This window comes from Camelina sativa, chromosome 5, assembly GCF_000633955.1.
Source record: "Camelina sativa cultivar DH55 chromosome 5, Cs, whole genome shotgun sequence".
Lineage (NCBI taxonomy): Eukaryota > Viridiplantae > Streptophyta > Magnoliopsida > Brassicales > Brassicaceae > Camelina > Camelina sativa.
Genome location: NC_025689.1, coordinates 4,893,719 through 4,921,135, shown reverse-complemented (window position 1 = coordinate 4,921,135; position 27,417 = coordinate 4,893,719). Strand labels below are relative to the sequence as shown.

Below are 27,417 nucleotides of genomic sequence, written 5' to 3'. Positions count from 1 at the left end.
GTGTGTGTTTATGAATAAGAAAGAAACAAAAGTTCAGATTTGTTGTGTCTTGTAAGAGTTGAGTTTGTGCGGTTGGCACATCTGTAATCTATCTTACTTGTATTTCAAGTATGCCTTCTTACAGATACACATACTCTGTACATGCGGTTTATATTTGTTTACTTCTATTTTGATATCTTTAATTTTTTATTTTTGCTACAGAATCTTCTATTAAGAAACTCTGCTGCTATAATAAACTATAAAGGTAGGAGATAAATCAAAGATTTTATAGAATTATGTTATGGTTGATTAGTTTATTAAAGCAAACTTGCACTCACGATTATATATCACAGCTGCATAGGATTTGAATTAGTATTTTTATAATTCTCCCATTTTTTTATGTGTGATATGGTATAGACTTTTATAAGTTGAAAATTTGGTCCTATCAACGAAAAAGAGAAGAACCCTGTAAAGACACGACCATTAGCTTAAGTAGACCTCACATTCAATTTTCTTGGGAGCACAATCTGGCATCATTAAGTTTAACTGGCTGGACAAAAGTGATGTCTTTGCTGCGTGAGTCAGAGCATCAAAGGTCCATCACGGCACTTGCAGGCTATCAACACATGTCAACACAACCCATTTATAAGACAGCGAAGTTTTCTTTGGTTCCTACTAACTTACTATAAAAAATAGAAATAATGCCGACATAAGAAACCGCTTCTATATGGCAAGTGGCAACCTTGAAAGAAATTAGTAAAACTGAACAAAATGGATATAACTAATTTAGAAATTAGTTTAAAAATAAATTAATAAACCTTTTCAAGCAAAATGGATATACTGTGTTTCCACTATAAATAGTGAAATTCCGTTGAAATATTGTATTCAATCTAGATCAGATTGATTATTTTACAGTTCCAACTGTTTGTAAGTATTTTAAGTACATAGTTTAATGGAGCTTAGCTTAGCCAATCATGGACACAAACTTAATTAAGTAGTTTAGACTAGATTATCATCAATTTATCAAGGTTTGGTGATGATCAAAACAATGGATCATTTGGTGTCCTAGACCAACTCAAACCGACAAAACATAGAAATAAAAGTTTATTATTCCAACATACGATAAAAATGTCTCCCATGCACATCTTCTCCATGTTTTCCCTTCACTTCATAGCCCTCGCCGGTCCTTCAACATTGTCTGATCTTACATCAGGCAATTCAACAGCCACGATTGGGACTTCGGTTTTATTTGCTAGTTGGTTCTCTGTTGGTAAATCCGTTTTTGTCGAACCTTGATACATCATGTATAGTATCATCTGAGCTACACCGAATAAAAAACCGAGAATGTTTGGCATCTGAAGACAAAGCAATATAGACTAAATTAGTAAAATAAGTAACAAAAATGATGAAAAATATGAAATGTGAAAATGTAAATTAGTATTACAGCGATGAACTTGTCTTTGATAAGAAGCCCATAAAAGAACCACATGACGGCGTTAAGAGTGAGAGACAAGGAGAGAAGAAACGGCATGTATTCCACACTCTTTGTCTTTATAACTTTCCTCTGCAACATCACACATCGTTTTTTAAACACCAATTCATAATAAAAAAACGGCACGATGTTTTAAAGAAAGCTGATGTATCACCATGACGCTTAAGGGAGAAGCAAAGACGGCGAGACTGTAAGCAGCACAAACCCATCCAACGGTCGAGACACGGTGTTGTTTTGGAACCAAAAGATTGACTAGAAGGATTAAGAGACCAAGTCCACCGATGTTGCATATCACTATCAACTTCAACGTGAATATCTGCCAAGTGTACTTCCAGATTAGTAGTAGATATAGAGTTACTCCCTACTAAAAATAGAAATATATTTTGTAAGGAACCTTGGCCTCTCTAGGTGCGTAAATGATATAGAGAAACAAGTAGGAGATTTCAATGAAACATCCAAAGGTGTTAATGCTAATGATGAGATAAGCATGTGTCTTCATTATTCCGTAGTAGAGAAGAAGAGTTGCACTTGCTAGTGCACATATGTACGGTATCGACTGAAACCCTTTCGACGATTTGTTCTTGTATATCCCATAAAACGTTGGCCTATAATACGTATATAATTAGTCAAATCCTTACACAATCTTTTACTAGTATATAGTATTTATGACTCTAGAAGTTAGACACTTACACTGGTGACAGGAACACCCCAAAAGACACAATGTTGCCTGAAAAAAAAAAAGCGTATGAGCTTCTTTATTTTGGGTATAAATTATATTTAAAAAATGGGTTATACTTATATATATATATATATATATACATGTTGGAAGTATATGATATGTAACTTTTATTGTGGATAATATTTGAACTTTCCAAAATCAAAAAGGATAGAAAAATAAAGGGAAATAAATTACCCATGAGACCAAAGAAAAAAGCAAGCTGATGAACTTTGATGAACACCATTCTTCACTTTCTCCTTTCTCTTTCTCTCACTCTTGCTTGTTTAAGATTTGCTTTGATTTTAGTTTCGTCATGCATGTCCTCCATTTTATATTGGTCTTGGAGAAAAAGTGAGTCATTCTTGCATTCTCAATTTTGTCCCCCATTTTTTTTGTTTCTTTCTCTTTTTAAACTAAAAAACAAAAGTTTGGTTCACATTTTCTTGGATATATATTGTTTTTTTGTACAATATATAATGTTTCACTCAGTAGCACAGACAACTCTTGCATGGATGATTGGCTGTAAATTGCTGGTGACTTCTGAAATGCGTCTTTACTTTGCCAACCAGCAAATTTCATTAGCTTCTCGTTTTGTTAAACCAATTTTAATTCTCGTTCTGATCGAGGAAACCATCTTAGAATTTATTTTTTGTTTGTTTTTGTTTTCTATCACAGTGATTAGTTCCTTTCACTTGAAACTAATCTCGAGATTATGAACATTGGGGAGTCGATGATTTTTTGACCATTTTGCTATGGAGAGTATCTACTGATGATATTTTTACCCACGTCAATCATGTCATGATGAAAATTATGTAGTAAAATGTAGTATTACAAAAACGTTGCGAATGTGATATGTTTTTGGGATGATAAAATTTACATCGGCTTTGCGTGATGTTTTCAGGCGGATCTACAGAGGAGGAGGGTGGGCCACGTGCCCCATACTAATATTGAAAATAAAAATTTTGAACACTCGTCGTTATTGTTTGTTAGGTCAAGTGGTGCTTGGTCCCTTAGTAGAAGTTGAAGATAACAAGTTCGATACACATATTTTCTTCCTTATTTTAATACTTCACTTCTTTCATGTTTTTATATTTTTCTGATTGGTTGTATTGTATGTTTTTTTGCTTTCACTTAATTATTTATATACCAAAACATATTGATTCTTTAGTATTTTTTTTTTTAACAATTTAGTCTTAAGTCGTTAATGTAAACCAGTATTACTATTATCTACGTTATGATGTATTAAATAAAAATTATATTTAGTAAATTTTTGATTTATTGTATATTTTTAAATATATAGAAATCAGTGAAATGGTATTCTTCGTAAATGTTTTTTTTTGTAATGTTTAGATTTTAAAACCTCATATTTTAAAATATATGAGATACTACAAATAATAATTATTAGTATTAAAATTTTCATATGTGCCCCAGCCCCCAGGTTAATATTTCGTCTGGATCCGCCACAATCAGGCATATATCAAATTTTGTTGTAATATCTTCTTTTTCTTTTTCTTTTTTGCCACAAAATGTATCGGGAAAGAAAGCTCTCATCAACGTGAGCCTGTCACTGTTGTTGGAAATTCACTAAACTAAAACATCTCTCTCTATCAATACGTCACAAAATACCATGCAAAAAGTATCGACTGTGTGTGTGAACCCTAAGATTTGTGGAGAAGTTTAGGTAGTCGTTGGAACGTCATGTCATTAGGTAGGGTTGTTCCTAATTGTTAGGCCTTCTAAATCCGACAAAGTATTTTTTTGCATTAGGCTTGAAACTTTCTTTTAGTCGAATCATTTCTGTCAATTAGTTTAATTAAGACATAACATACACCTTAAGTGGCAACCTTCTGAATCTGGTTTAGTTTCTGTGTATATAGCCAAATTAATTTAAGATTTGATATTTGTTTTTTTTTTTTAGATACAACATTACGTACTGGTCTGCTCCACCTATCACCTACAATGACATGCATTGTGTAATAAGTACTTATTACAACCTTCCATATACAAATGGTGTAAAATTATCTGGTTGCACATATTACCATGAGATGATTTGTGAGCATGTTAATGAATAAGTATTCTAATATAATTGTTAAAGGTCAAATGAAAACTATTGGCTTCAAATTATGTGGGTGCGATGGAGGCATGGATGTGTTTGTTTAGGCACAAACCTTAAGGCCTTGCTTGTTTGGCCTATTTCTTTGTTAGAAAACTTTAATTTGGCAATGAACAAGACACGCAAGCTTTTACATTACATCTTTGACAGAAAGCATTAATACCTTCTAGATGATCTAAGAGATTTTTATTATTTTGATTCAGCCATGTTTATAATTAAAATTAATACAAACTGTTTTAAGTTTGCGTACTTGACCCGTTTGCTAAATGTATCAAGTTAATAATATCAGTATGATTATGAACATGGAGCTTGATAGATAATTCAGAACATTTCAGCTGTTTGATCTCTCAAGAGTAAACATATAAGTTTGATCCAGACTAAAAATACTACTTTGCTACTCCAAGAAATTGAGCAAAGCTTGGATACTTCGGCTCCCATCCTATTTCAGCTCGTGTCCGTGAGTTGTCTAGCTTCTTCCCTAAAGGACCACTGGTGCCTACAAAAAGCCAAAGTTGTCAGACTCTATGAAGCTTAAGTTTTTTCAAGATAGTCACACGTCAATGTTTGAAGAAACTCACTCGTGAAACCTTTGAACTTCTGATCATATTTTCCGCTTTGATCCATCAGGTCCATCACCTCTTGCCTGAGAAGTATGCAAACTCAAAACATGTGAAATGAAAAATGTTTGAAATATCACAAAGTTGGAAAGAGAACAGCATTACCTTGACAAAGGATGGTTGTCACAACCCAAGAAAATTCGACCACCGGGTTTCTTCTTCATGACTGAAACTGCCAGTGATGCTGCATCCTATTCAGAAACACGTTACAGAAACTGATGAGAGACTAATATATAGTACAGTGCCAATGCAGACCAATCATAAGCATATAGTGAAGTTCATGGTCTTGAACAGGAGAAAGGAGTGAGCAAAATCACAAATATACCTCATAGTGTATGAGATTTAGGATATGATCAGGACGAGCATCGATTGTGCTCTTATTCAACCAGTAAGTATGTGCACCTCTACTCTCTGTGTATAAATAGTTCAGGAGAAACATAATTTTCAAATCCGCTAGAGACCAAAAAAAGCCATTCAGTATATGCTCATTGAGTATCAAATTTCGAAATCCAAAAGGATATGTAAAGCCCTGCCAGTCTAAGAACCGTCCCTCCACATTCCAACACTACTTTCTCTGCTTTTAAAAGCACATCGGTTCTTGGGCTCTTTCCCAGAGGCACTACTGGAGAATCCTGCAGTGAAGGGTGATAAACTTATGTAATTCTTATAGAATATCGCATACATAATCACTATGAACAACAAATTGCAGTATGTCTGGAGTATTGTATACTTTATTTTTATAGCTTTCAAATGATCAGAGCTGTTTGCCCCAATAGCATCAACAAATCCAATTATTCTGATGTTATGTGTGTTAACAACTTTGACATTGAATACTACAATGTAGTGCTAAAGCCTAAAATTAGAAAACTGAAAGGAAAAGATGTGTTCAGGTGCTGAGACAAACCTCGTTGCATTCTCCATTATCAAAGCAATCATAAGGTGCAGAACTAGATGTGAATAAGAATGATCCTTTGCCGTTCCAGTTTGATGCTGCATTCCTGATCCGTTTTGTAAAACACAAGCACATACCAATTGCCAATATTAGATATAGTTGAACCAAGGCAAATTCTTTTTAATGTTGTTTTATAGGATGAACCAATAAACAACACAAACTGACGTTTAGCTTCATCTTTCTTCACCATTTAATAAAGTTAACCGCACAGTAGACCTAAATGCATGGTGAGAAATACAATTCATCATGTGAATTTTTGTAATAAATCACCTGACTTCGCCAGCATAATCAGGGCTTTGTGATGGAGGAGCACAAAAGATCACATATGAGAACTTGTCCCCAAATTCGGTTCCTTTAAGAAATGGTTTGATATCCAACTTCTCCAACTCATCATGATGAGTTGTTGTTGCTGTCTGCCCAAAGATTTGGCTCTCTGGATGTTCCTGCTCCACATATAAAGTTCCATATTGTGAAAACATTGACTCTTATTATAAACGTTATGCTGCAAAGGAACTAGTCAATATCCACAAGAATTTCAGAATATCACCATAAAAGATTGTATAAGATCAACACAGAGCACATTGATAAACACTCAAGACACATAAAACAGGGACTTACATACAGAACACAAAACATTTTTGTTGTTAATAGTACAGAAACACCATATCTATAGGATGTTCTATAAGAAAGATATGTTCAGCTATCAAATTAGGCTCAATCTCTGTAGAAGATAAATGTTGTATACGACATATAGCACCAAAATTATACCTGTCTCCATTGTTGAGCAACTAAGCGTCCAAGAACACCTGGTCCAACAATCAGCAAATCGTTTGCCCCAATTGAAACATGAGACTGGACCTTCAAGCCATCACTGGTCTCATCTTCAACATAAAAAACGTATAAAAAGGTCACTACTCGGAGAAGCAGAATCACAAAATCTTAAATTTTACCACATTCTGAGGTTCCTCATCTATATATAATCACAACCTCCTTTCTTTAATCATTTTTCGCCTCTAAAGTCACTCACTAAGTATCCAAAATTAAAGTCAGCGAGAGTTCCGCAACAGTTCACTAATCCTTACAACTGTCGAAATTAAGAAACAGAGAGTGAGGATACCAATGGTGGTGGAGGAGGAAGAAGAGGATTGAACAGGAGTCGTCATTAACGAAGACGTTGATGAAAGAAAGAAGGAGACTTTGGGTTTATCCTCCTCCTGGCGTCTCAAAGCAAACTTAACTGAATATGAAGAAGATGTAAAAGTTGATAGCTTGGCGAAACACTGGGTCGATAGAATTCTCGAATTGACCGTAGGGAATGAGATGCAAGAGATGAAACCCATCAAGAACAAAAAAAAAAAAAAGACGACGAAGAAGAAGAAGATTGATTGAGAGTTGGCGTGGCGAAAGAGATGGGATTCTCTCCGTGAGACTTTGGTGATGGGGGGGGTACTCTTTGCATGTTTTAACCAATCGTGTACTTACACGTCACGATATCCAATATTGTATAATTATTTATTTATTTATTTTTCTTCTTCATCATATTCTAAGTTTTATATACTAATGAAACCAGAGGAAATGACATATGCTATTAAAATATTTTAATGTTACGAATTCGATAGTGTTTCACAGTTTTACACACTCTTCTCTGCCTACTACTACTACTACTAAGAACCTCTTCACATGAGCTCAGCTTCTTCAGTGTCTCCATCAACATCTTCAACATCGTTCTCGTCATTCTCATCAGTTGCATCTGGGTCTATTCCCTGCAATTAACACCCCCCAAATTTTGTAATGCACTCACTAAAGATTATCGCTCTAGCTTCATCAATAATGCATAATTGAAATGTAGGTTGACATACCTTCATCTGTTTCTCCAAGCGATCTAGTCCCTTTTTGGCTGCCTCATTCTGTGGATTTATTCTGCATTTACAATTCTTTTAACACTCTGTTTATTGATTCACATGGAAACAACGTTAATTAGAGGAACTACTGATTTGGAATTCCCATAGACCTTAGTGCAGCTTGATAGTGTGATAAAGAATCTTGTAGCATGTTTGTTGCAGCAAAGACTTGAGCTAGCTTGACGTGGAGAGAATCATCAACCCAATCTTTGAGATATCGTTCAAGTAGTGATACAGCATCTCCATTCCTTCCTTCCATTAGATGAAGCTCAGCCAGAGCTAAGGCCGCTCCTAGGTACCCAGGTTCAAGCCTCAGACCTGACTCGTAGAACTTCTTTGCCTGTTACAGCAAAAATTTACATCCATAATGAAATGATCATAAAAAGATGCTCACAAGCTCTGAATTGTTTCTTGATTTGGATAGCTAAATTCTTAAGGAACGTTTCCAATTTATGTAAATCTCTAGACTAGGGAATATATCTGCTATAGCTGACAAAATTCTGGGTAGAATACTGATGTAATGAAAATTGCCAAACCCATTGAAGCATAATAAAGCGAACTGTTGTGTACCTTTTCCCTGCCACTTGATGTACTAGCATGAACATCACCAACTAATTTCAGAGCCTTTGCTGACTGAGGCATTGCATTCATTGCTTCTCTGGCGGTATACAATGCTTCTTTGGTTTTACCAAATGCCAGATAAGAATGGACTAAGCCTGAAATGACCTTAATACTGCAAGTTAATTCACACTCCAACCTTTTCATGTTTGTTAAAGATTTATACCACCAAAACAGTACAACAGTGGAAGTGTATATCAGATCCCTCGTAAACCAGACCTTGATATGAACGAAGATCGGACCTCAAATTCTGAGCAGCCCTGAAGGCGATTGCTGCAGCTTCTGGTCGTTTTGCTTGTAAAAGAAGATTTCCCTATAATATAACAAAAATAGTGAATATACAATATATGCAGAATTATTTTAATAAACCAAATCCTTTAAACGAGGTTACCTTCATTATGTAGCCGGGTATGTGCCTTTCGTCTACCCTGATACTCTAGATGGTAAAGTGAATGTCATGAGCTATCACACAACGATTTTAGCACACAATTTTAGTGTCAGAAAAATGCTAACCTTCTCAGCATAAGATAATGCTGTCCTTGCATCTTTCCTTTCCCATAGTACAGACAAAGCAACAAATACTTCTGCTCTGGAGTGATCAATGCTTAACAAATCGTGGACAAGCTTGTTTAGCCTGGAATAATCACACTTTATATGAAGCAGCATTGCATACTCATCCATACTGGTTAGTGTGTAAGGATCAATTGACCGAACCTACAAAAGCTTTGAGATGATTATGCATGATTTGAAGTAGTTGAGAGATGAGACAAAATTATTAATGCGGTGACTACCTTCTCAAATCTCATTATAGCCTCATCATTTTTCCCAATAATGGCTTCAACCTATACAAATGAAATCAATGAAGGAAGAGTTTATCAACTACCAGATTTATATCAATCATTAGAGCGTCAATCATAATCATAAGAAGATAACTCAGGTGTAATTCTGTTTGCATCGTAGTCAATGCCATCCCTAACCTTTGCTGTCTCAGTCAACAAGTGTACATTATTTGGAAATCGTTGTAAAAGTTCAGCAAAGAGTTCCAGCGCCCCTGAGTAAATACACATTAGTCCAGTAAGGCATATTGGATTAATCATTGCAGAATTTCCCACAAATTACATGTAAGAACTGAAATCTATAGGGTAGACACAGAGATCCAAAAGCCACATATCATGGCACTATAAGCATGTGAGTTCCACAAATATAAAGAGAGCTACCTTTGTAAGCATGTGAAGCAACACAACACTGGGCCTCAACATAACGCTGTCAATACGAAGAAAAAATAAAAATGGCAAAGAAGAAAATAATGTTATTTCCAGATAAACTTCAACACGAAACCAATGAAGCCATCTAAGAAAAAGGATATACAATATTAGTTCCCTAGTTGAATAGTCTAGCTGATGCTAACAGATCAACATGAAAGCACTTATTTATTTGAGGGAATACTATAGAGACAATTAAATCCAATTTCCACTCATGAACAGCTTCTACCCATGTACACAACGTATAACTCGCTGGATTTTACATTCACTTAGTCCTTGATGAAAAAAAATAATAGAACTACTATGTATATATAAGTCGTATTGTGGAGAACAACACAGATAAAATAAGACACTTAATAACTCAAAGTATAGCTTGGCCGCATGATTAATGACAGTACTATCAAACAGTTTTTAACGCTGTAAATACTGCTAAAGAGTATGCTTACTTGCAACCAACGGGTAGGATCTATCTGATCGAGCGAAACCTTTGCACTTCTACTTGAAGTCTGAAATGTAAACACGACTCAACAATTACAATATAGTATGGATTTCACACAGAAAAGGTAATTGAAAATGGGAGAAAAAGGCGCAAAACACATTCAAAGGTAAAAGAAATCTCATAGAAAGGGACACCTGAGTAAAAGATGATATGATATCCTTTGCAGTGACTCCCAGTTCAGCTAAACCTATGACAGCTTCGAGTACATAAGGACACTGCCTGCAGAGATTAAAGATTATATACATATATGCAAGATGTGTTGAATTGGAATTTAACGTTAAAACCGAGATATTATGATAGTGTTCTATGCTAGGAAATGTTGGGATATGAAATGAAAAACAGACCTTAAACACTCTTTATAAAAAGCAATAGCACCACGGTTATATCCAGAATTTCGATGAAGCTTTGCCATCAGTATATTCATCTCCAAGCTCCTGGTCTTGACAGATTCCATCTGGCAAAGAAAGAATATGTGCAATGATATACTAGAACTAAGAAAACCATGAGTTATTACTTATTATCCCTTAAGAACTACATCCAGTTTTTGAAGCAAAGAATCCTAATAGTTTTACTTTTCTATTATATGGAAATGCATTGATGGGTGGAAAGGAAACGTCAACACAACAAAATATCATCTTGGATTCAGGATGCTAGAAAAATCTATTACTTGCGGCAATGACGTTTCGCTGAAGAGAACTATAGGAATTGACCTCTGGTTATAAAATATAATAGCGAGATAACTTAAAACCAATATATAATCTGAGAAGCAGATACTTAAAAGCTTTTTTCTATGTCTATAATCATCCTATACATATTTTATATTCTATGTACCATTGTTTGTGAACGAACAAATCTAGAAGACTAAATAAATTTTGATAACCAGACAAAAAGATGACACTCCCAATGAATAAGACAGAAGGCATACCTCAGAAATCGCAGCTTTTGTTTCATTAAGAGCAAAGTAAGATGAAGCAATCTTGAATCTCACCTGAGAAGAAAAATCGAAAAAAGAAAACACACATGAATTCCTATGTAATTAAAAACCATTTTCTAGAAACCAAACGGATCAAGCAGAAACACCACATTAATTTACCTCGCTCTCATTAATAGCAGAATTGCCAGACGCACTCACAGATGATCTGGTAGATAAAGATAATGAACTCCTAGAAATACCAGAGCTTTGCTTTGGAATCCTTCCATAATGATGCAACGCTTGCTTGTACGTATTCTGACAAAAAGATGGAATACATAAATTCAAAATTTCTACATAACTTCCATAGCTTTCCACCCCAAAGTACTCCAGAGGAGAAGAGAATAAGCAATGCAAATATGAAACTTTATAAATCAGAATCTTTTTCCATTTCATTACAGTTCAGTCAAGAGTAAAGAATTAAACTTTCGAAAAACTTACAATAGCTCTCCTGTGTTCTCTCTGATGAAATAAAGCATCGCCCAGTAGAATCTGAAAACAAAACAAAAAGAACGACAGGGGAAAGAAACTAACTTTAAAATATCAGACTCAACAAGCTACTAAAATAGAAAACATCGAAGGAGAAAGAAGCTTTAACCAAATTCTCCGCCTTTAGCTGAGGACTAGTTTCGGCACTAACAGTAGAAGATGAAACCAGAAAACTACCCTGGATTTAGATTCATATATAGAGAAAATTTCATCAGTACTTGATTCAAAGAAAAAAAAACTAGGGATTTAAAAGAGAACGACAGAGAGAGAGAAGAATCAGAATGAGTTTAAAAGTTAGAGAATTTACGAGCATTTCAGCAGAATCGTAAAGCCCATGCTCCATTAGAGTCGCGATCTGATCCTTTGGAACCTCCATTTCAGAAACTAGAGAGTTCTCGTGGTTGTTTAGTGGCAATCAATGGCTGTGAGTTGTTTTCTTCGGAGCAGCAGCGATGAAGTATCACGCTCGCTCTTCAATTTTGAAACAAAGAAATCTCGAACCGAACCAAACCGAAATCAACCGGTTATCATCAGAAAAATTAACTTCGGTTCATTAAAACCCGATTTTTCCAAGATCCGTCTTCACCGGAGCAAAGAAAAACAATTTAAAACCGAACCGGAGCGAAAATAACCGATTGATAATTTAAATCCGGATCGAACCGGAAAGAACCGGTTATCAATTTAAAATTAATATCGGAAAAACCCGATTTTTTAAAGAGTCGTCTTTCACCGAACGATCTCTCTCATCACCGGTGAGGCCTCCATCACCGTCTTCAACGGCGATCTGATCCGTGGCTTCACTTATTCGATCGCCGGAAGGTATAGTCTGATGAAAAGCGGTGAGAAATTTGCGGAGAGATCAATTTTTACTGCTGTACGAGGGAAATCGTGTCCGATTTGCCTCGAAAACCTAACCGACCGAAGAGCCGCCGCGGTGGTCTGTTACAGGAATTCCTCTGTTTGGCTAATAAAGAAAGTTGGAGGGTATAATATTAATAAAGGATGTTTGTGGGTGTTGTGTGAAATAAAGGAGTGATGAATAAGGAGTGAACGCGTCACATCAGTAGCAGGGTGACACGTATTTGTCGGTGGTTTTGGATTAGAGTAAAGCACGTGACTGGAGTGTTGGTGGATTCAGGTGGTGAGCTTAAGAGGAGAGGAAGTATCGTCCTTTTCATTCATTACGAAATTGTGCAAAACAACTGATTTTGTAATCACCTTTCTCTGCTTTCTCTCTGTAATCGGTGTTTGTAGCTCTTGTTTATTGGAGTTGTTTCTTCTACTAAACTCTTGTAAGCTTGAGGACTGGATCTTTGTTTATCCACAAACATTGATTCATTTTTTGGTTGAAGGTTTCTAATAAGAATTCATTTTTCGTTATCAAAGGTATCAGAGCTAAACGACCTCGGAATCCATGGCTGAAACACGTTCGCAAGCGATTCTGAAGGAGACAGTGGCTCGCGAAGCTGGAGTGGTGGTTCGCGAGGCGGAGGAAGTGCTCAGCTCTCAGATCTGTCAGGTAATCTCGAAAACTAAGGCATTAGAAGAGAAGTTGCTAGATCAAAACCGGAAGATTGATAAGAATATTGAGGATATGTTCACGGCGATCCGTTTGTTATCGGAGACGAAGATGAAGGAACCGGTTCAGGTCGACTCGGTTCGAGATCTGAGTCCGCCACGAGCTTCAACCTCGCAGGAAGTTTGTACGGGGGCTGGGAGGATGGAAGGTGGAGTTCGTGATGCATCACCGGAACATTACGATGGTCTTACCCGACTTGGTAAGATTGATTTTCCCAGATTTGATGGTAGTGGGGTTAAAGAGTGGCTGTTTAAAGTAGAAGAGTTCTTTGAGTTAGATAAAACACCACAGTCAAGGAAGATAAGAACTGCGGCTGTTCATTTCGATAGTCATGCCGCTCACTGGCATCAAGCACTGGTGCAGTCTGGACTTTACTACCATTTACTTCGTGATTGGGAAGCGTACAAAGTGAAGTTGAAGGAGAGGTTCGATGATGTGTTGGAGGACCCGATCGCGGAGCTTAAACGGTTGCACGAAACCGATGGTATTGTGGATTACCATCAAAAATTTGAACTGCTGCGTACAAGGGTTAATATGTCTGAGGATTACCTTGTAAGTGCGTATTTGGCTGGTTTGCGCATGGACACTCAGATGCATGTAAGGATGTTTCAACCACAGACGGTACATCACTGTTTGATGCTGGGAAGACTTTACGAAAAGGCTCACCCTCTTAAGCCTAGTCACCAGAACAGTGTGGAGAGTAAGTCTACTGGTGGTCGCAGTTACTATGATAAGGGGTTACTAGGAGCTGCGCCTAAGAAGGAGTTCAAAACGGAGAAGAAGTCAGTTGTTCAGGGTGATGATTTGGGAGCTAAAAAATTCTTATCAAATGCAGAGATGAGTGAAAGAAGAGCTAAGGGCTTATGTTACTTTTGTGATGAAAAATACACGCCTGACCACTATTTGAAGCACAAGCGACAGCAGTTGTTCTTGATTGAAGTAGGGGGTGAAGAGGAATCTGAGTCTGAGGAAGAGGAGATCGAGGAGGATGTTCGTAAGACCCCACGAGTGTCGGTTAGTGCTGTGTCAGGGGTTCAGGATTACGATACTATGAGGGTGAAGGGAACCTTTGGAAAGAAAATCATTTTCATGTTAGTTGACACGGGGTCTACTCATAACTTCATGGACCCACGGTCTGCAGAGAAGCTGGGTTGTTTTGTTGATATCTCGTTAATGACTAGTGTGAGGGTGGCAGATGGTCGTAAGTTGGATGTTAGTGGAGCAGTGAACGGCTTCCAGTGGAAGTTGCAGAACACGACCTTCACAGATGACTTCATGTTGATTCCGTTGGGAGGCTGTGACATGGTACTCGGAATTCAATGGCTGCAGACTCTGGGAGTTATTTCATGGGAGTTTAATAAGCTGGAGATGAGTTTTAGATATGGGCGAGACCATGTGATGCTTCACGGCATTAGACCAGGGTCAGTCAGGGAGATACGGGCTCAAAAGTTAAAGAAGATTCGAGAGAGTGAAGCCCAAATTTCTATGATATATACGACTGACGTGGGAAGAATGGAAGACCTAAGCTTGTTGGCGATAGATGCAGAAGTGCAACAATCAGATGGGAAAGGTGAAATTGAGCTGGTGATCCAGGAGTTCGATAAGTTGTTTCAAGAACCATCGACGCTACCACCTTTCAGAGAGAACCACAACCACAAGATCCCTCTTAAGGATGGTGTTGACCCGATAAACAAGCGACCCTATCGTTATGCGGTACATCAGAAAAATGAGATAGACAAGTTGGTGGGTGAAATGTTAACGGTAGGCACCATACAAAGTAGTTCTAGTCCTTATGCATCACCAGTGGTGTTAGTGAAGAAGAAGGACGGAACGTGGAGGTTATGTGTGGATTATAGGGGGTTGAATGATCAGACTGTGAAAGACAGATTCCCTATTCCCTTGATTGAGGACCTATTGGATGAGTTGGGAGGCTCCAGTGTGTACTCCAAGATTGATTTAAGGGCAGGATACCATCAGGTGAGGATGGAGAAGGAAGATGTGTACAAGACTGCGTTTAAAACTCATAGCGGCCATTACGAATATTTGGTGATGCCGTTTGGTCTCACCAACGCTCCAGCCACATTTCAAAATCTGATGAATACGGTGTTCAGACCACACCTGAGGAAGTTCGTGCTCATATTTTTCGATGACATACTCATTTATAGTGCCACCATGGAAGAACACATTGCTCATTTACGAATAGTATTTCAGTTGATGGAGGAGAACAGTCTGTTTGCCAAGCGGAGCAAATGTAACTTTGCTGTTGACAGGGTTGAGTACTTGGGACACTTTATTGAAGGAAAAGGCGTATCTACTGACCCTAGTAAGATCACAGCTGTAGCAGAATGGCCAACTCCAACTACACTCAAGCAGCTGCGAGGGTTCTTGGGCCTAGCTGGTTACTATAGGCGGTTTGTTCAGCATTTTGGTACAATTGCACGCCCCCTAACAGCCCTAACAAAGAAAGATGCGTTCAATTGGTCGGATGAAGCTCAAAGTGCTTTCGAAGGTCTGAAGACAGCTCTATGCGAGGCACCAGTGTTGGCTTTACCTCGTTTTGACAAACCTTTCGTTGTGGAGACTGATGCTTGTTCGCAGGGAATTGGTGCGGTACTGATGCAGGATGGGCATCCCGTGGCTTATATAAGTCGACATTTGAAAGGGAAACAGTTGTTGTTGTCCATCTACGAAAAGGAACTGTTAGCAGTGGTGTTCGCGGTGCAGAAGTGGCGACACTACCTGTTGACGAGTCACTTTGTCATTAAAACCGACCAGCGCAGCCTCAAATACTTGCTTGAACAAAGGTTAAACACACCCATTCAGCAACAATGGTTACCTAAACTCTTGGAGTTCGATTATGAGATTCAGTATAAGGAGGGAAAAGAGAATCTGGTAGCGGATGCACTGTCTCGCATGGAAGGTTCAGAGATATTACACATGGCAATGACAGTAGTTGAGTGTGATTTACTCAAGTTGATACAGCAACAGTATGAAGCAGACAGGGAAATTAAGGAGATAATCCTGTCTTTTGAAAGAAACGAGAAGACAAAGAAACATATCTCTTGGGCACAAGGAATTTTGCGAAGAAAGAATAAGATTGTAGTTCCAGCATCTGGGGGAGTGAGGGAAAAGATCATGCAGTGGCTTCATAGCTCGGGCAGTGGTGGTCACTCGGGCAGAGATGCGACTCACCATCGTACTAAGGGGTTATTTTTCTGGAAAGGGATGACTAAGGATATTCAAGAGTTTGTCCGTGGTTGTGATGTGTGTCAGAGGTGCAAGTATGAGACGGTGGCGTATCCAGGGTTGCTGCAACCATTACCAATACCGGAGGCAATTTGGTCCGACATCTCTATGGACTTCATTGACGGACTACCAGTATCTGCTGGGAAATCTGTTATCTTTGTGGTGGTGGATAGGTTGAGTAAAGCTGCCCATTTCATTGCCTTAGCTCACCCATACTCTGCACTTTCGGTGGCTCAGGCTTTCATGGACAACATCTTTAAGCTCCATGGCTGTCCTCAATCCATTGTTAGTGATCGAGACACAGTGTTCTTAAGCAGTTTCTGGAAAGAGTTATTCGCATTGCAGGGTGTGGAGTTGCAATGTTCTAGTGCCTATCATCCTCAAAGCGATGGACAGACAGAGGTGGTGAATCGATGTTTAGAGACTTACCTTCGCTGCATGAGTAGTGATCGTCCAACTGAATGGAGCAAGTGGTTGTCATTGGCAGAGTTTTGGTATAACACTACGTTTCATTCGGCGACTCAAATGACTCCTTTTGAAGTGGTGTACGGCCGACCACCCCCGGTTCATCTTCCGTACCTGCCGGGGGAATCTAAGGTGGCGGCAGTGGCGTTGACCTTGCAGGAACGGGAGAATATGATAATGTTGTTGAAGTTTCATTTGTTGCGTGCTCAGAACAGGATGAAGGAGTATGCTGACAAGCATCGTTCAGAAAGAAGCTTTGATATCGGTGACTACGTGTTTGTTAAGCTTCAACCGTACAGGCAGCAATCAGTGGTGATGCGGGGTAATGATAAGCTAGCTCCAAAGTACTATGGGCCTTACAAGGTGGTTGATCATTGCGGAAAGGTTGCGTACAAGTTGCAGTTGCCCTCTGGGTCACAGGTGCATCCGGTCTTTCATGTTTCGCAACTCAAAGTGCTGGTAGGGAACTTTCACACTTCTACTGAGTTACCAATGTCAGTGAATGATGTGCTTGTTAAGGAACCTGAGGAGATTCTGGAGCGACAGATGGTTAAGCGTCAGGGTAGGGCGGTGACCAAGGTGTTGGTGAAATGGTCCAATGCAGGAGTGGAAGATGCAACCTGGGAATTCCTGTTTGACTTGCAGAAGCGTTTTCCTGATTTTAGACCTTGAGGTCAAGGTCTTTGGAAGAGGGGAGTTTTGTTACAGGAATTCCTCTGTTTGGCTAATAAAGAAAGTTGGAGGGTATAATATTAATAAAGGATGTTTGTGGGTGTTGTGTGAAATAAAGGAGTGATGAATAAGGAGTGAACGCGTCACATCAGTAGCAGGGTGACACGTATTTGTCGGTGGTTTTGGATTAGAGTAAAGCACGTGACTGGAGTGTTGGTGGATTCAGGTGGTGAGCTTAAGAGGAGAGGAAGTATCCTCCTTTTCATTCATTACGAAATTGTGCAAAACAACTGATTTTGTAATCACCTTTCTCTGCTTTCTCTCTGTAATCGGTGTTTGTAGCTCTTGTTTATTGGAGTTGTTTCTTCTACTAAACTCTTGTAAGCTTGAGGACTGGATCTTTGTTTATCCACAAACATTGATTCATTTTTTGGTTGAAGGTTTCTAATAAGAATTCATTTTTCGTTATCATGATCACGGCGTGCAAGCACGGATACTGCCTTGCTTGTATTCGTAAGTGGAGTGGGTTCAAGAGGAATTGCCCTCTCTGTAACACTCGTTTCGATTCGTGGTTTATCGTCAGTGATCTTGCTTCTAGAAAATACCATAAGGAGCATTTACCGATTCTTCGTGATCGTGATGAGACTTTAACTTCTCATCGGAATGATCATTCCGGTCGCCGGAGGTATCTCTCTCTCTTTCTCTGTGTGTTTAAGATCCTCTATTTGAAATTTCTCTTTTAAAAAATCACTTCTTTATATTCACTTGCTTATTTTACTTAATTAGGATAATTCCAAGGTCGAGGCATGTTTTGGAAAACTCTAGGTCGAGATCAAGGCCATTGCCATGGAGGAGATCATTTGGACGGCCAGGTTCAGTTCCTGATTCTGTTATCTTACATCGAAAGCTTCAATGGCGAGCTAGGTTGGTTTACTACTATTGATTGTATTCTCTTATCTCTGTAGCTTTCGCTTTACAATCCTCTGTTTTTAACTAGTGTTTGTTGGCTCTAAATGCAGTATATACAATAAGCAGTTACGAGCTGTTCGATTACATTCGAGGCGAAGCTTGGAATTAGTAAGTTTGATAAGACAGTGTGTCCCCATTCTATGTTTGATGTTTGTAGTATTGGAGTTTGCACTCTTAGTTAAGTAGAAGCTTGATGGATATGCCTGCTTCGTTTTGTTTAAATTGTATGATAATTATAGGGTTTTGCAGGTGAATGATCACGCCAAAGCTAAAATAATTGAAAGAGTTGAGCCATGGATTAGAAGAGAGCTTCAGGTAGTCCTTGGAGATCCTGATCCATCAATCATTGTTCATCTTGCGTCAGCTCTTTTCATCAAAAGGCTTGAGAGAGAGGATAATCAACAATCTCGGCAGACCGGGATGTTGGTGGAAGATGAAGTCTCTTCACTCCGAAAATTCTTGTTTGAGAAAGAGGATATATTTTGGCATGAACTAAGGTAAGATTATTGTAGGTTTTCAGATTAGTAGTAGTACATCAAACACATAGGCAACCTTAAAATCCAGTGACATGCAAGTATGAACCTCGGTATTTGTTGATCACAGAGCTTATATCTGTTTGTACTGAGATTTTGGTCATCGTTGATGATTAATTTTGACGACTGTTTCTGATGAGAAGAAAACATTCTTTCAGATGTTTTGCGGAGAGTAGTCTCACGATGGAGGCGTATGATGCAGTGGTTGAATACAATGAGGTGGAGTAATAATAGCAGTAAAAAGACAGGTAAAGAAAATGCTTTAGGAGTTTAACTCTATATTTGTATAAGCACCGAATTAGGTTTTGTATTATGTGGGTTTGGTTTAACTAGTTAGAACTCTGTTTTGTTTTGTTGGATTTCCTGTAAGTCATATCAGTTTTCATTATCTCGTATTTGCTTACAGATAAACTAAGCACTAAGCTCTCCGGCAAATGAAGTAAATAGACAAACTTACGATGCGACTGTTGGTGTATTGGAAAAGAGTGGACCAGGTAAGAAGACAAAATCAAGAGTAAAAGAGTAGGTAGGAGGAAGATGTTATGATGATGCAAGTTTAGGTGCGGGGTTACTTTTGAGATAGCTATAGGTGGATTCCCAAATAGCTGACACTTAGTCTCTCTACTTCCACAATGTACGTCTCTTCTATGCCAAAATTCTCACCCCCAAAGTTTCTTTCCAACGCTTTTCCTCACCTCATCAATTTTTTTCTTAGGTTTCGAGGACCACCTATTTCAACATAACATTAAATATTGTGTATCATTTGACTATCAATTTTTCTTTATTTATTAAAACTACAACACACACAATTTTACATAAATACACTTAAATTTTATCCGTTTCTACAATATGAAGTAGAGGAAGAGGAACGTTCGTATGAGTTTCACTTTCTCTTTTGAACCGTACCTTAATAGCTAAGGCTATAAGATTAAACGGTGAATAAATGACATGACTATAAATGGATAAAAGTTGAATAAACAACGCGTTCTCGTATTCCACTATTGTGATGTATTAGTAAGCAAGCGGGTGTAACACAAAATAAAATAAAATAAATAAGGCTTCTTCTATAGGTTGGTAAGCGGCAATCCAGCTGCCAATTTGCCTATTTGACTTCCCCATTCGATCATGGTGAGCTCGTCTTCTTCTCCTTCTCATTCTCTATCTCTCTGCTATTTTCTTTTGCTTTAAAGCTTTCTCAATCATGAACATGAAGACCCTCATCACAGCATTTCAATCTTCCTCATGAGTAATTCTACATCAGGTTTCGTCTCTTCCCCCTTCTGATTCTCACAACACTCTTACCACATTTCTTCTACATTTGTGTTATATTATCGCTTTTTGTTACACATTCTCTCAAAAGTGTTCTTGGTTGAAGAAATGTGATGTTTGTTGTTGAGCGATGCTGTAAATTACTTGATGTCTGGTGTTTGATTGAATGATTAGTGACTCTCTGGCTGTTTCTCTCCGTAATTGTGTTTCTATTTGTGTTGACTTGGTATTGGACAGTGAGGAGGCTGGTTTCGTCTAGAACAATGAAATGTTTCTACTTCAGCAAAGACAAATCTCATAATGATGAAGCTAAGACTAGAAAGTTTGGTTCCACTACGATGGCGAGAGGAGGATCAGGGTCTGAGTTTAACTCAGATACAAGTACTGCTACTTCCATTACTTCCTCCTTGCACGTCCTCTCAGAGACACACAGTAACAATCTCACAGTTTTTGCCCTCGATGACCTTAAAACCGCTACCAAGAATTTCAGTCGCTCCTTAATGATCGGGGAAGGTGGCTTCGGTGGTGTGTTTCGTGGCGTGATTCAGAACCCTCAAGATTCTCGTAAAAAGATTGATATTGCAGTTAAACAACTCAGCAGAAGAGGTCTACAGGCAAGTAAATCTCTCTCTTTCCTACTATTCCTTTCTCTGTGGTTTGTTGCGAACAACATAATAACATATGTATGTATTAACAGGGGCATAAAGAATGGGTGACAGAGGTAAATGTATTGGGAGTAGTAGAGCATCCGAATCTGGTGAAGCTGATCGGTTATTGCGCTGAGGATGATGAGAGAGGGATACAACGGTTACTTGTTTATGAATATGTACCAAACAGAAGTGTTCAAGACCATTTATCCAATCGTTTCATAGTCACTCCTCTCCCATGGTCCACCAGAATGAAGATTGCTCAAGACACTGCTCGAGGACTCGCTTATCTTCATGAAGGCATGGAGTTTCAGGTCTCTTCTCCATCCATGATCACAAATACCTTTAAATACTCTTTTATGTGTTCTTGAACCATTTGTAATATTGTCTTATATGCACAGATCATCTTTAGAGATTTCAAATCATCCAACATCCTTCTTGATGAGAATTGGAATGCAAAGCTCTCTGATTTCGGACTGGCTCGAATGGGTCCTTCAGATGGAATCACTCACGTCTCCACCGCGGTAAGCCATGCCTGACCTTGTTGTGTCTAAGTTGGATTCAGACAATTTGATTAATAGGTAATAACCAAACTTTGAAATACAACAGGTTGTAGGGACCATTGGTTATGCAGCACCAGAATACATCCAAACCGGACACCTCACAGCCAAAAGCGACGTATGGAGCTACGGAATCTTTCTATATGAACTCATCACAGGAAGACGACCTTTCGACCGTAACCGCCCAAGAAACGAACAGAACATCTTGGAGTGGGTCAGACCACACTTGTCCGACATAAAGAAGTTCAAGATGATCATCGACCCAAGACTCGAAGGAAACTACTACCTCAAATCAGCATTAAAGCTAGCTGCAATTGCTAACCGGTGTTTGATGGTAAAGGCGAAGTCTAGGCCAACAATGAGTCAGGTTTCAGAGATGTTAGAAAGGATAGTGGAGACAACATCAGACGAAACTCCTTCAGGTCTGCCATTGATGAAAAGCTTAACACCTAAAGACGCATTCGAAGCATCAAGGAGGGAGAGAGTTAAAAGAAGATTTGTCGAACTTTGGATTGGGGTTAATGGTTGTCCTAATTTGCCTACTTGGTCTCCTAAACTTGTTACTTCTATTTGATTTTTTGAGAGTACAACAACAACAACTCACCGCTTGTTTTATGCAAATATTATTGTCGTTATATATATAACTCATCCCATACTCTTTTGCTACTATAGGACAGTTTTGTGGACACACTACTCACTACAACAAACTTTAGTGCTAGTGTAGTATCATTGTCGTTTTCCTGTGAATAAAAAGGGCATGCAGTTTATCTCCGTGTCCTTTGTTATGAATAAAACGGCATGAATTTTTTTATCTCCAGTCGTTTTGCTCTAATTTCCCGATTAAGCTCCGATTAAATTAGGGTTATCCGATTTGTTCGTCTTCAACAATGCTCTCTGTTCGCCGCCATGCCCAAACCCTAGCTTCCTCCTTCACTAACCTCCCTTGCTCCACTCAAAAACGAACCTACGTCGACGTTTACATGAAATGGAAGAAAGATCCATATTACGACAACATCGAACACATCCTCCGATCATCTCAGCTCAAATCCGTCGTCGGTCTCAAAAACTGCATCGTCCAGGAACCAAATCGCTGCATCCCAATCTCCGCCATCTCCAAGAAAACTCGTCAATTCGATGTATCAACCAAAATCGCTCAGTTTCTAAGAAAATTTCCTTCGATCTTTGAAGAGTTCGTTGGTCCAGAGTATAATCTCCCATGGTTCAGATTGACACCAGAAGCTACAGAGCTCGATAGGTTAGAGAGAATCGTGTACCAAACTCACGCTGAGGATTTGCGTGATAGGTTGAGGAAACTGATACTGATGAGTAAAGATAACGTTTTGCCACTAAGTATAGTTCAAGGAATGAAATGGTATTTAGGTTTGCCTGATGATATGAATTTAGATTCTTCGTTTAGGTTTGTAGATATGGAAGATGGAGTTAAAGGTTTAGCAGTAGTAGACTATAGTAATGGAGGAGGTAAGGTTTTGTCTGTGTTGCAGAAGAATGTAGTAAAGAAGAGAGGAGGAGGAGAAGTGAGTTTGGAAGAGATTGAGTTTCCTCTGTTTCCATCAAAAGGTTGTAGATTGAGAGTCAAGATTGAAGATTGGTTAAAAGAGTTTCAAAAGCTTCCTTATGTATCACCATATGATGATTACTCATGTTTGGATCCAAGTAGTGATGTAGCTGAGAAGAGAGTTGTTGGGTTTCTTCATGAGCTGCTTTGTCTTTTCGTTGAGCATTCAGCTGAGAGGAAGACGCTGTTATGTCTCAAGAAGTTTTTCGGATTACCTCAAAAGGTTCATAAGGCTTTTGAGAGACATCCTCAGATTTTTTACTTGTCTATGAAGAATAAAACTTGTACAGCTATTCTTAGAGAGGCTTATAGAGATAAAGCTAGTGTTGAAACTCATCCTGTGTTGGCTGTAAGGAAGAAGTACATCCAGTTGATGAAGAATTCTGAGTTGGTTTTGAAGAGTAGAAGGCATAGTTTCGGGTTTTCTGATGAAGGAGTTGTAGTAGAGAAAGATTTGGATTTGGATTTTGAAGCTTAAGGCAAAGTATTGTACTCAAGAATCAGTTTAATGATCAACCAATCTTTTATTAATCAAAGACATCATTGACGTATTTTGTTTTAAACAAGTCTTAAAGTTGCAGCTCACATCACTCGGAATATTACAAAAGCTTTGAATGCAAGAATGAATTTGCTATACGAAAACAAAAGACCAAAACAGAACAAAAAAGGTATTCCCCTGAAGACAAAATGGGTATATAAGAGTTTGTAAGAAAAAAATCGAAGAGGTAGTTACTTTTAGCTGCTCAATTTCTCAATGATCTTGGAGAGAGCTGAGTATGAGCCAATGACTGAAGATATTGTTCCTACTATGATGATTAAGACACAGAGCATCATCTACACAACAAAATCAAAACATTGTCGATGAATCTAAAAACGCTATGATCAATGTTTGTAAGATACAGAATTGCTAAGAAGATTACCTGCGTCGGGGTAACTTTTCCACGCACGATGCTTAAGAAACAAGCTGGTGGAAGTATTAGAGTCTGCACAAAACAGAAGATAAACTTATATATTCAACTTAAGATCCTCATTGGTAGTAGAAAAACTAGTAAGGCAAGGAAAAGACAGCTTACGACGAGCATTGTCAACAATGATCCAATCAAGGACATGACAAGACCTGCAAGATTATCGAGTGTTCTCTCACTATTAGCAAAAGAACGATTCTGAAGAAAATGAGCTTTAACATCAAAATGGTAGAGATGATCTTACCAAAGAAGGGAATTGAAAGACCAACAAGCAGAGTAGAGAAGACCAATGCGGTTCTAATGCCGATGGCGTACCAATGTGATCTGATATGCCTTGATGGTATCAACTCCTCTAGACTCATTGCTACTGGAGATATAGTCAAAGCATATTTGGTAAATGGATTGACCACCTGCAAAAAATGGTTAAATACAAAACGGTTTTAGTTCCCATGCGATAACCAACATGCACTAATTAGTGGAAAGAACACATATTATTTGATCTACTTACTGTAGTCCACACAGCAATCTTAGTTGCAACTAAATCTTGAGGCAAGTTGAGTGTAAATTGTGATTCTGTTGATTCTCCAAACATTGTGTATCCCATAACAGCAACGCCAGCATACATCAAAGTGCAAATTGTAAAACTGCATAATGTTACCAATCATTATTGTGTATGTGTTAGAGAAGTTGAGGAATGTGCATATAAAAACAAAGGTTAAGTTTGCATAGGCGAAAGTCAAAGCAATCTAGAAATGTAACTAACTTGTTAAAACCATCATAAGCTTACCATGTCAAGAGAACAGCAGGGTATTGAGATGGTTTTGCCATAGAAGTATAAATATTGGGGAAAACAGCATGTCCTGAGTAGCAGTAACCATAGAGCCCTATAGCTACAGGTAATGTTGACAAGTTTAGTGTAGTTCCTTTGCTGTGAATCCCAACTTCATCTACCAAACCAATCCAAAACAAACACAAAACCACTAGCACCGATGCAATCACCCCTCCAGCTGAGATATAACTCAATACGCTTAGATCTCTGAGCCAAACGGTGGGGAGAACAGCGAGAGTGGTAAGCAATGCAAAGAGATGACGTGCATCTAACTGAAATCCTCCAATACTTAAGGCAGCATTTGGATATAATGAAGACAAATTGTCACTCTCCAATATTATATATTCCACACAACACGCCTGCAAATATAAATACACAATCATGTGAAGTCAGCAATTCTATACTCACTTCTACTGAAGTAAGTAAGATCTTAGTTTTATGATACACCTTTTACTATGAAAGAAACAAAGACTCTAAAAGCAGTTTACAGAAAAGTATACAAAACATGTTACACCTAAACTAAAATGTCAGAAAAATTCACTATTAAACTAGTCTTTCACACTAATAGCTTTTAAGAAGCTTTAAGGGATCATTCCATCTAAAAATATATATATTTCGCCGCTTGAGTGACGTCAAAAGTAGCTTTAAGAAGGAACAAACTGAGACAAAGAGAAAAAGTTTAAAGTAGCTTCAGGTAGTGCCAAATCTAGAACTAGTGGCAGGAATCTATGGGACCCTATGCTAACGTGTTTCACAACATGGGGTCACACACTTAAAAGATCTCTTGTGTTGTTTTTGTTTCCTAAACACCACTTGGAATCTCTTTAATTATGTATGTACTTTTTTCATGGCAAAAAGAGTCATGGGATTTTCTATTTCTATAAAGTATAGTTTAAAGTCAATTGATTGACGAATCCAAGAGAAATACTTACGTATAGCTCCAAATAGAGTACAATCTGCAATGCAAAAAAAAAAAGGAATAAATTAATATAAAATGAAAATAATGATATCAAATTCCACTATTAAAAGTGGGTAACTGGTAAGCTAATTGCATCAAGAACTGTGAAATACTAATTTGTCATAAGAATTCAGATAAAGATTCATAGTTGAAACAAAAGGGAGTATATTTTTGTCCTTGGCTTTTGAGTTGTTCGAATTGTTCAAATTTCTTAAAAGGCATTTCCCTTTCTGTGGGGATAATTCATTGAGTTTATCATTTTTCTATATGGTCCTTAGCTTTAGCACCTTCACTATAGAGTAGGAATTTAAGGAAAAGTTGATTCCCTTACCGAAACAAAGATACGTCCAGTAGTACCAAACGCAGCTTGGCCAATGTCGGGATAGGTCTCGAGGTCAGACTCACTGTCGAGGCAGTAACGCAGTAGGATTCCAGTGTAGAAAGAAAGAAGACCATATATAAATAGTATTATTAGTCCCAACCATCCTCCTTCTTTCGCAGCATAAGGCGTTGAGAGTATTCCAACCCCACATAGAACGTTCAATCCTGCACCATTGACCCACAATGTTATAGAACAAGATCATTGTTTTACTAAGAGCAAAAAAGATTACAAGCATATTCTTTGAACCTAGACATGTTCTGTTCATGTGCTCCACATGCTATAGGACAATAGAGTTGATTGTTATTTTGGACTATTCTCTTAAATTATAAAGACAAAAACTCTTTAAACCCCGAAGAAGACGGTCTAGGCCCATACACAGTAACACACACAATATAGAGTGGTATTTGTTGACATTATTTCACTCGGATTTGTAATGGTGAAGGAACAATTGCAATCAATCTTGAAGCTCTATAGTTACGAGAAAAGCTAGTCGCGTGGTTACTACTCTCACCAAGCCACTTTTAAACTACTTCTAGGTGGAGACAGAGTATATTACTAAAGCATATAAGATTGAACTCACCATTTAGAACAGCTTGTCCATATGAGCTATTACGGGACATAGGAACCTCATGAGAGATCATGGATGACTTCTCGTCCTTTCGCATTGAATGCCTCCTCGAAGGAATAGGAGGGAGCAAGCCATGAGAGCTAAGTCTGTGTTTTGGTAAAGCTTGTTCATCTGCTTGTGGTGATAACAAAGGCTTTGTAACAGCAGGTAATGATTCCGGAGTATGTCTCCTTATCAAAGAAGATGACAAGAAGGAGCTTCCAAATCTCGTCATCGAATTGTTTCCAAGGAAACCGATACTAGGAGACGGTACACTACTGTAAAGATCAATGGACTGCCTACAAAATATTACCAAGAACACAAAACAAACTCGTGAAACTTTGTGTCCAAACCAATCAAGAATCATAAGAATGAGGATTAATTAGTAGTAGAGAAACCTGTAACTCTGAGGCCAGGCAGTGGTGTAAGAGCTAGGCTTAGTATGAGCTTGGTTTTCATCATAAGCATCATCAGAGGAATCAGAATGGCTTCCACCACCATCTTCTTCTACGTAATCTTTCCTGTCGTCTTCGTCCTCACTCTCAATGTA

General features: G+C 38.2%; 6 protein-coding genes across 7 annotated transcripts in view; 2 read left to right on the top strand and 4 right to left on the bottom strand.

The window, feature by feature from the left end:
- Positions 857-2,483, bottom strand: LOC104785540 (bidirectional sugar transporter SWEET9). Its single transcript, XM_010510772.2, has 6 exons — positions 2,385-2,483; positions 2,162-2,198; positions 1,866-2,076; positions 1,626-1,787; positions 1,424-1,543; positions 857-1,334 (listed from the first exon to the last, which is right to left on the bottom strand). Exons 1-6 carry the CDS (start codon positions 2,431-2,433, stop codon positions 1,143-1,145), a joined length of 771 nt encoding a protein of 256 aa, XP_010509074.1. The 5' UTR covers positions 2,434-2,483; the 3' UTR covers positions 857-1,142.
- Positions 4,561-7,293, bottom strand: LOC104785539. The gene is made up of 9 exons (XM_010510771.2): positions 6,989-7,293; positions 6,640-6,752; positions 6,142-6,314; positions 5,824-5,917; positions 5,441-5,551; positions 5,245-5,334; positions 5,025-5,110; positions 4,881-4,945; positions 4,561-4,798 (listed from the first exon to the last, which is right to left on the bottom strand). The coding sequence occupies exons 1-9, from the start codon at positions 7,209-7,211 to the stop codon at positions 4,689-4,691; spliced, it is 1,065 nt and encodes a 354-aa protein (XP_010509073.1). The 5' UTR covers positions 7,212-7,293; the 3' UTR covers positions 4,561-4,688.
- LOC104785538 (anaphase-promoting complex subunit 7-like) lies at positions 7,440-11,986 on the bottom strand. Its single transcript, XM_010510770.2, has 18 exons — positions 11,918-11,986; positions 11,720-11,788; positions 11,563-11,613; positions 11,245-11,379; positions 11,077-11,139; positions 10,496-10,605; positions 10,286-10,370; positions 10,099-10,158; positions 9,608-9,653; positions 9,368-9,441; positions 9,182-9,232; positions 8,904-9,104; positions 8,782-8,826; positions 8,610-8,703; positions 8,343-8,488; positions 7,883-8,112; positions 7,731-7,791; positions 7,440-7,634 (listed from the first exon to the last, which is right to left on the bottom strand). Exons 1-18 carry the CDS (start codon positions 11,984-11,986, stop codon positions 7,548-7,550), a joined length of 1,677 nt encoding a protein of 558 aa, XP_010509072.1. The 3' UTR covers positions 7,440-7,547.
- Positions 19,952-22,207, top strand: LOC104785536 (probable receptor-like protein kinase At5g47070). The gene is made up of 5 exons (XM_010510769.2): positions 19,952-20,335; positions 20,581-20,957; positions 21,041-21,304; positions 21,392-21,514; positions 21,600-22,207. The coding sequence occupies exons 1-5, from the start codon at positions 20,317-20,319 to the stop codon at positions 22,122-22,124; spliced, it is 1,308 nt and encodes a 435-aa protein (XP_010509071.1). The 5' UTR covers positions 19,952-20,316; the 3' UTR covers positions 22,125-22,207.
- LOC104785534 (protein ROOT PRIMORDIUM DEFECTIVE 1-like) lies at positions 22,299-23,664 on the top strand. Its single transcript, XM_010510766.1, has one exon. It carries the CDS (start codon positions 22,438-22,440, stop codon positions 23,602-23,604), a length of 1,167 nt encoding a protein of 388 aa, XP_010509068.1. The 5' UTR covers positions 22,299-22,437; the 3' UTR covers positions 23,605-23,664.
- Positions 23,699-27,417, bottom strand: part of LOC104785535 (vacuolar amino acid transporter 1-like) — a 9,360-nt gene continuing 5,641 nt past the window's right edge. For both annotated transcript variants that reach the window (XM_010510768.2, XM_010510767.2), the window contains exons 3-12: positions 27,266-27,414; positions 26,841-27,166; positions 26,210-26,424; positions 25,853-25,876; positions 24,879-25,279; positions 24,600-24,735; positions 24,336-24,501; positions 24,200-24,243; positions 24,047-24,109; positions 23,699-23,960 (exon numbers count right to left, since the gene is read on the bottom strand). In XM_010510768.2, coding sequence (XP_010509070.1) covers positions 23,862-23,960; positions 24,047-24,109; positions 24,200-24,243; positions 24,336-24,501; positions 24,600-24,735; positions 24,879-25,279; positions 25,853-25,876; positions 26,210-26,424; positions 26,841-27,166; positions 27,266-27,414 — 1,623 coding nt within the window. In that variant the 3' untranslated portion in view covers positions 23,699-23,861. The remainder of the gene's footprint in view (positions 23,961-24,046; positions 24,110-24,199; positions 24,244-24,335; positions 24,502-24,599; positions 24,736-24,878; positions 25,280-25,852; positions 25,877-26,209; positions 26,425-26,840; positions 27,167-27,265; positions 27,415-27,417) is intronic.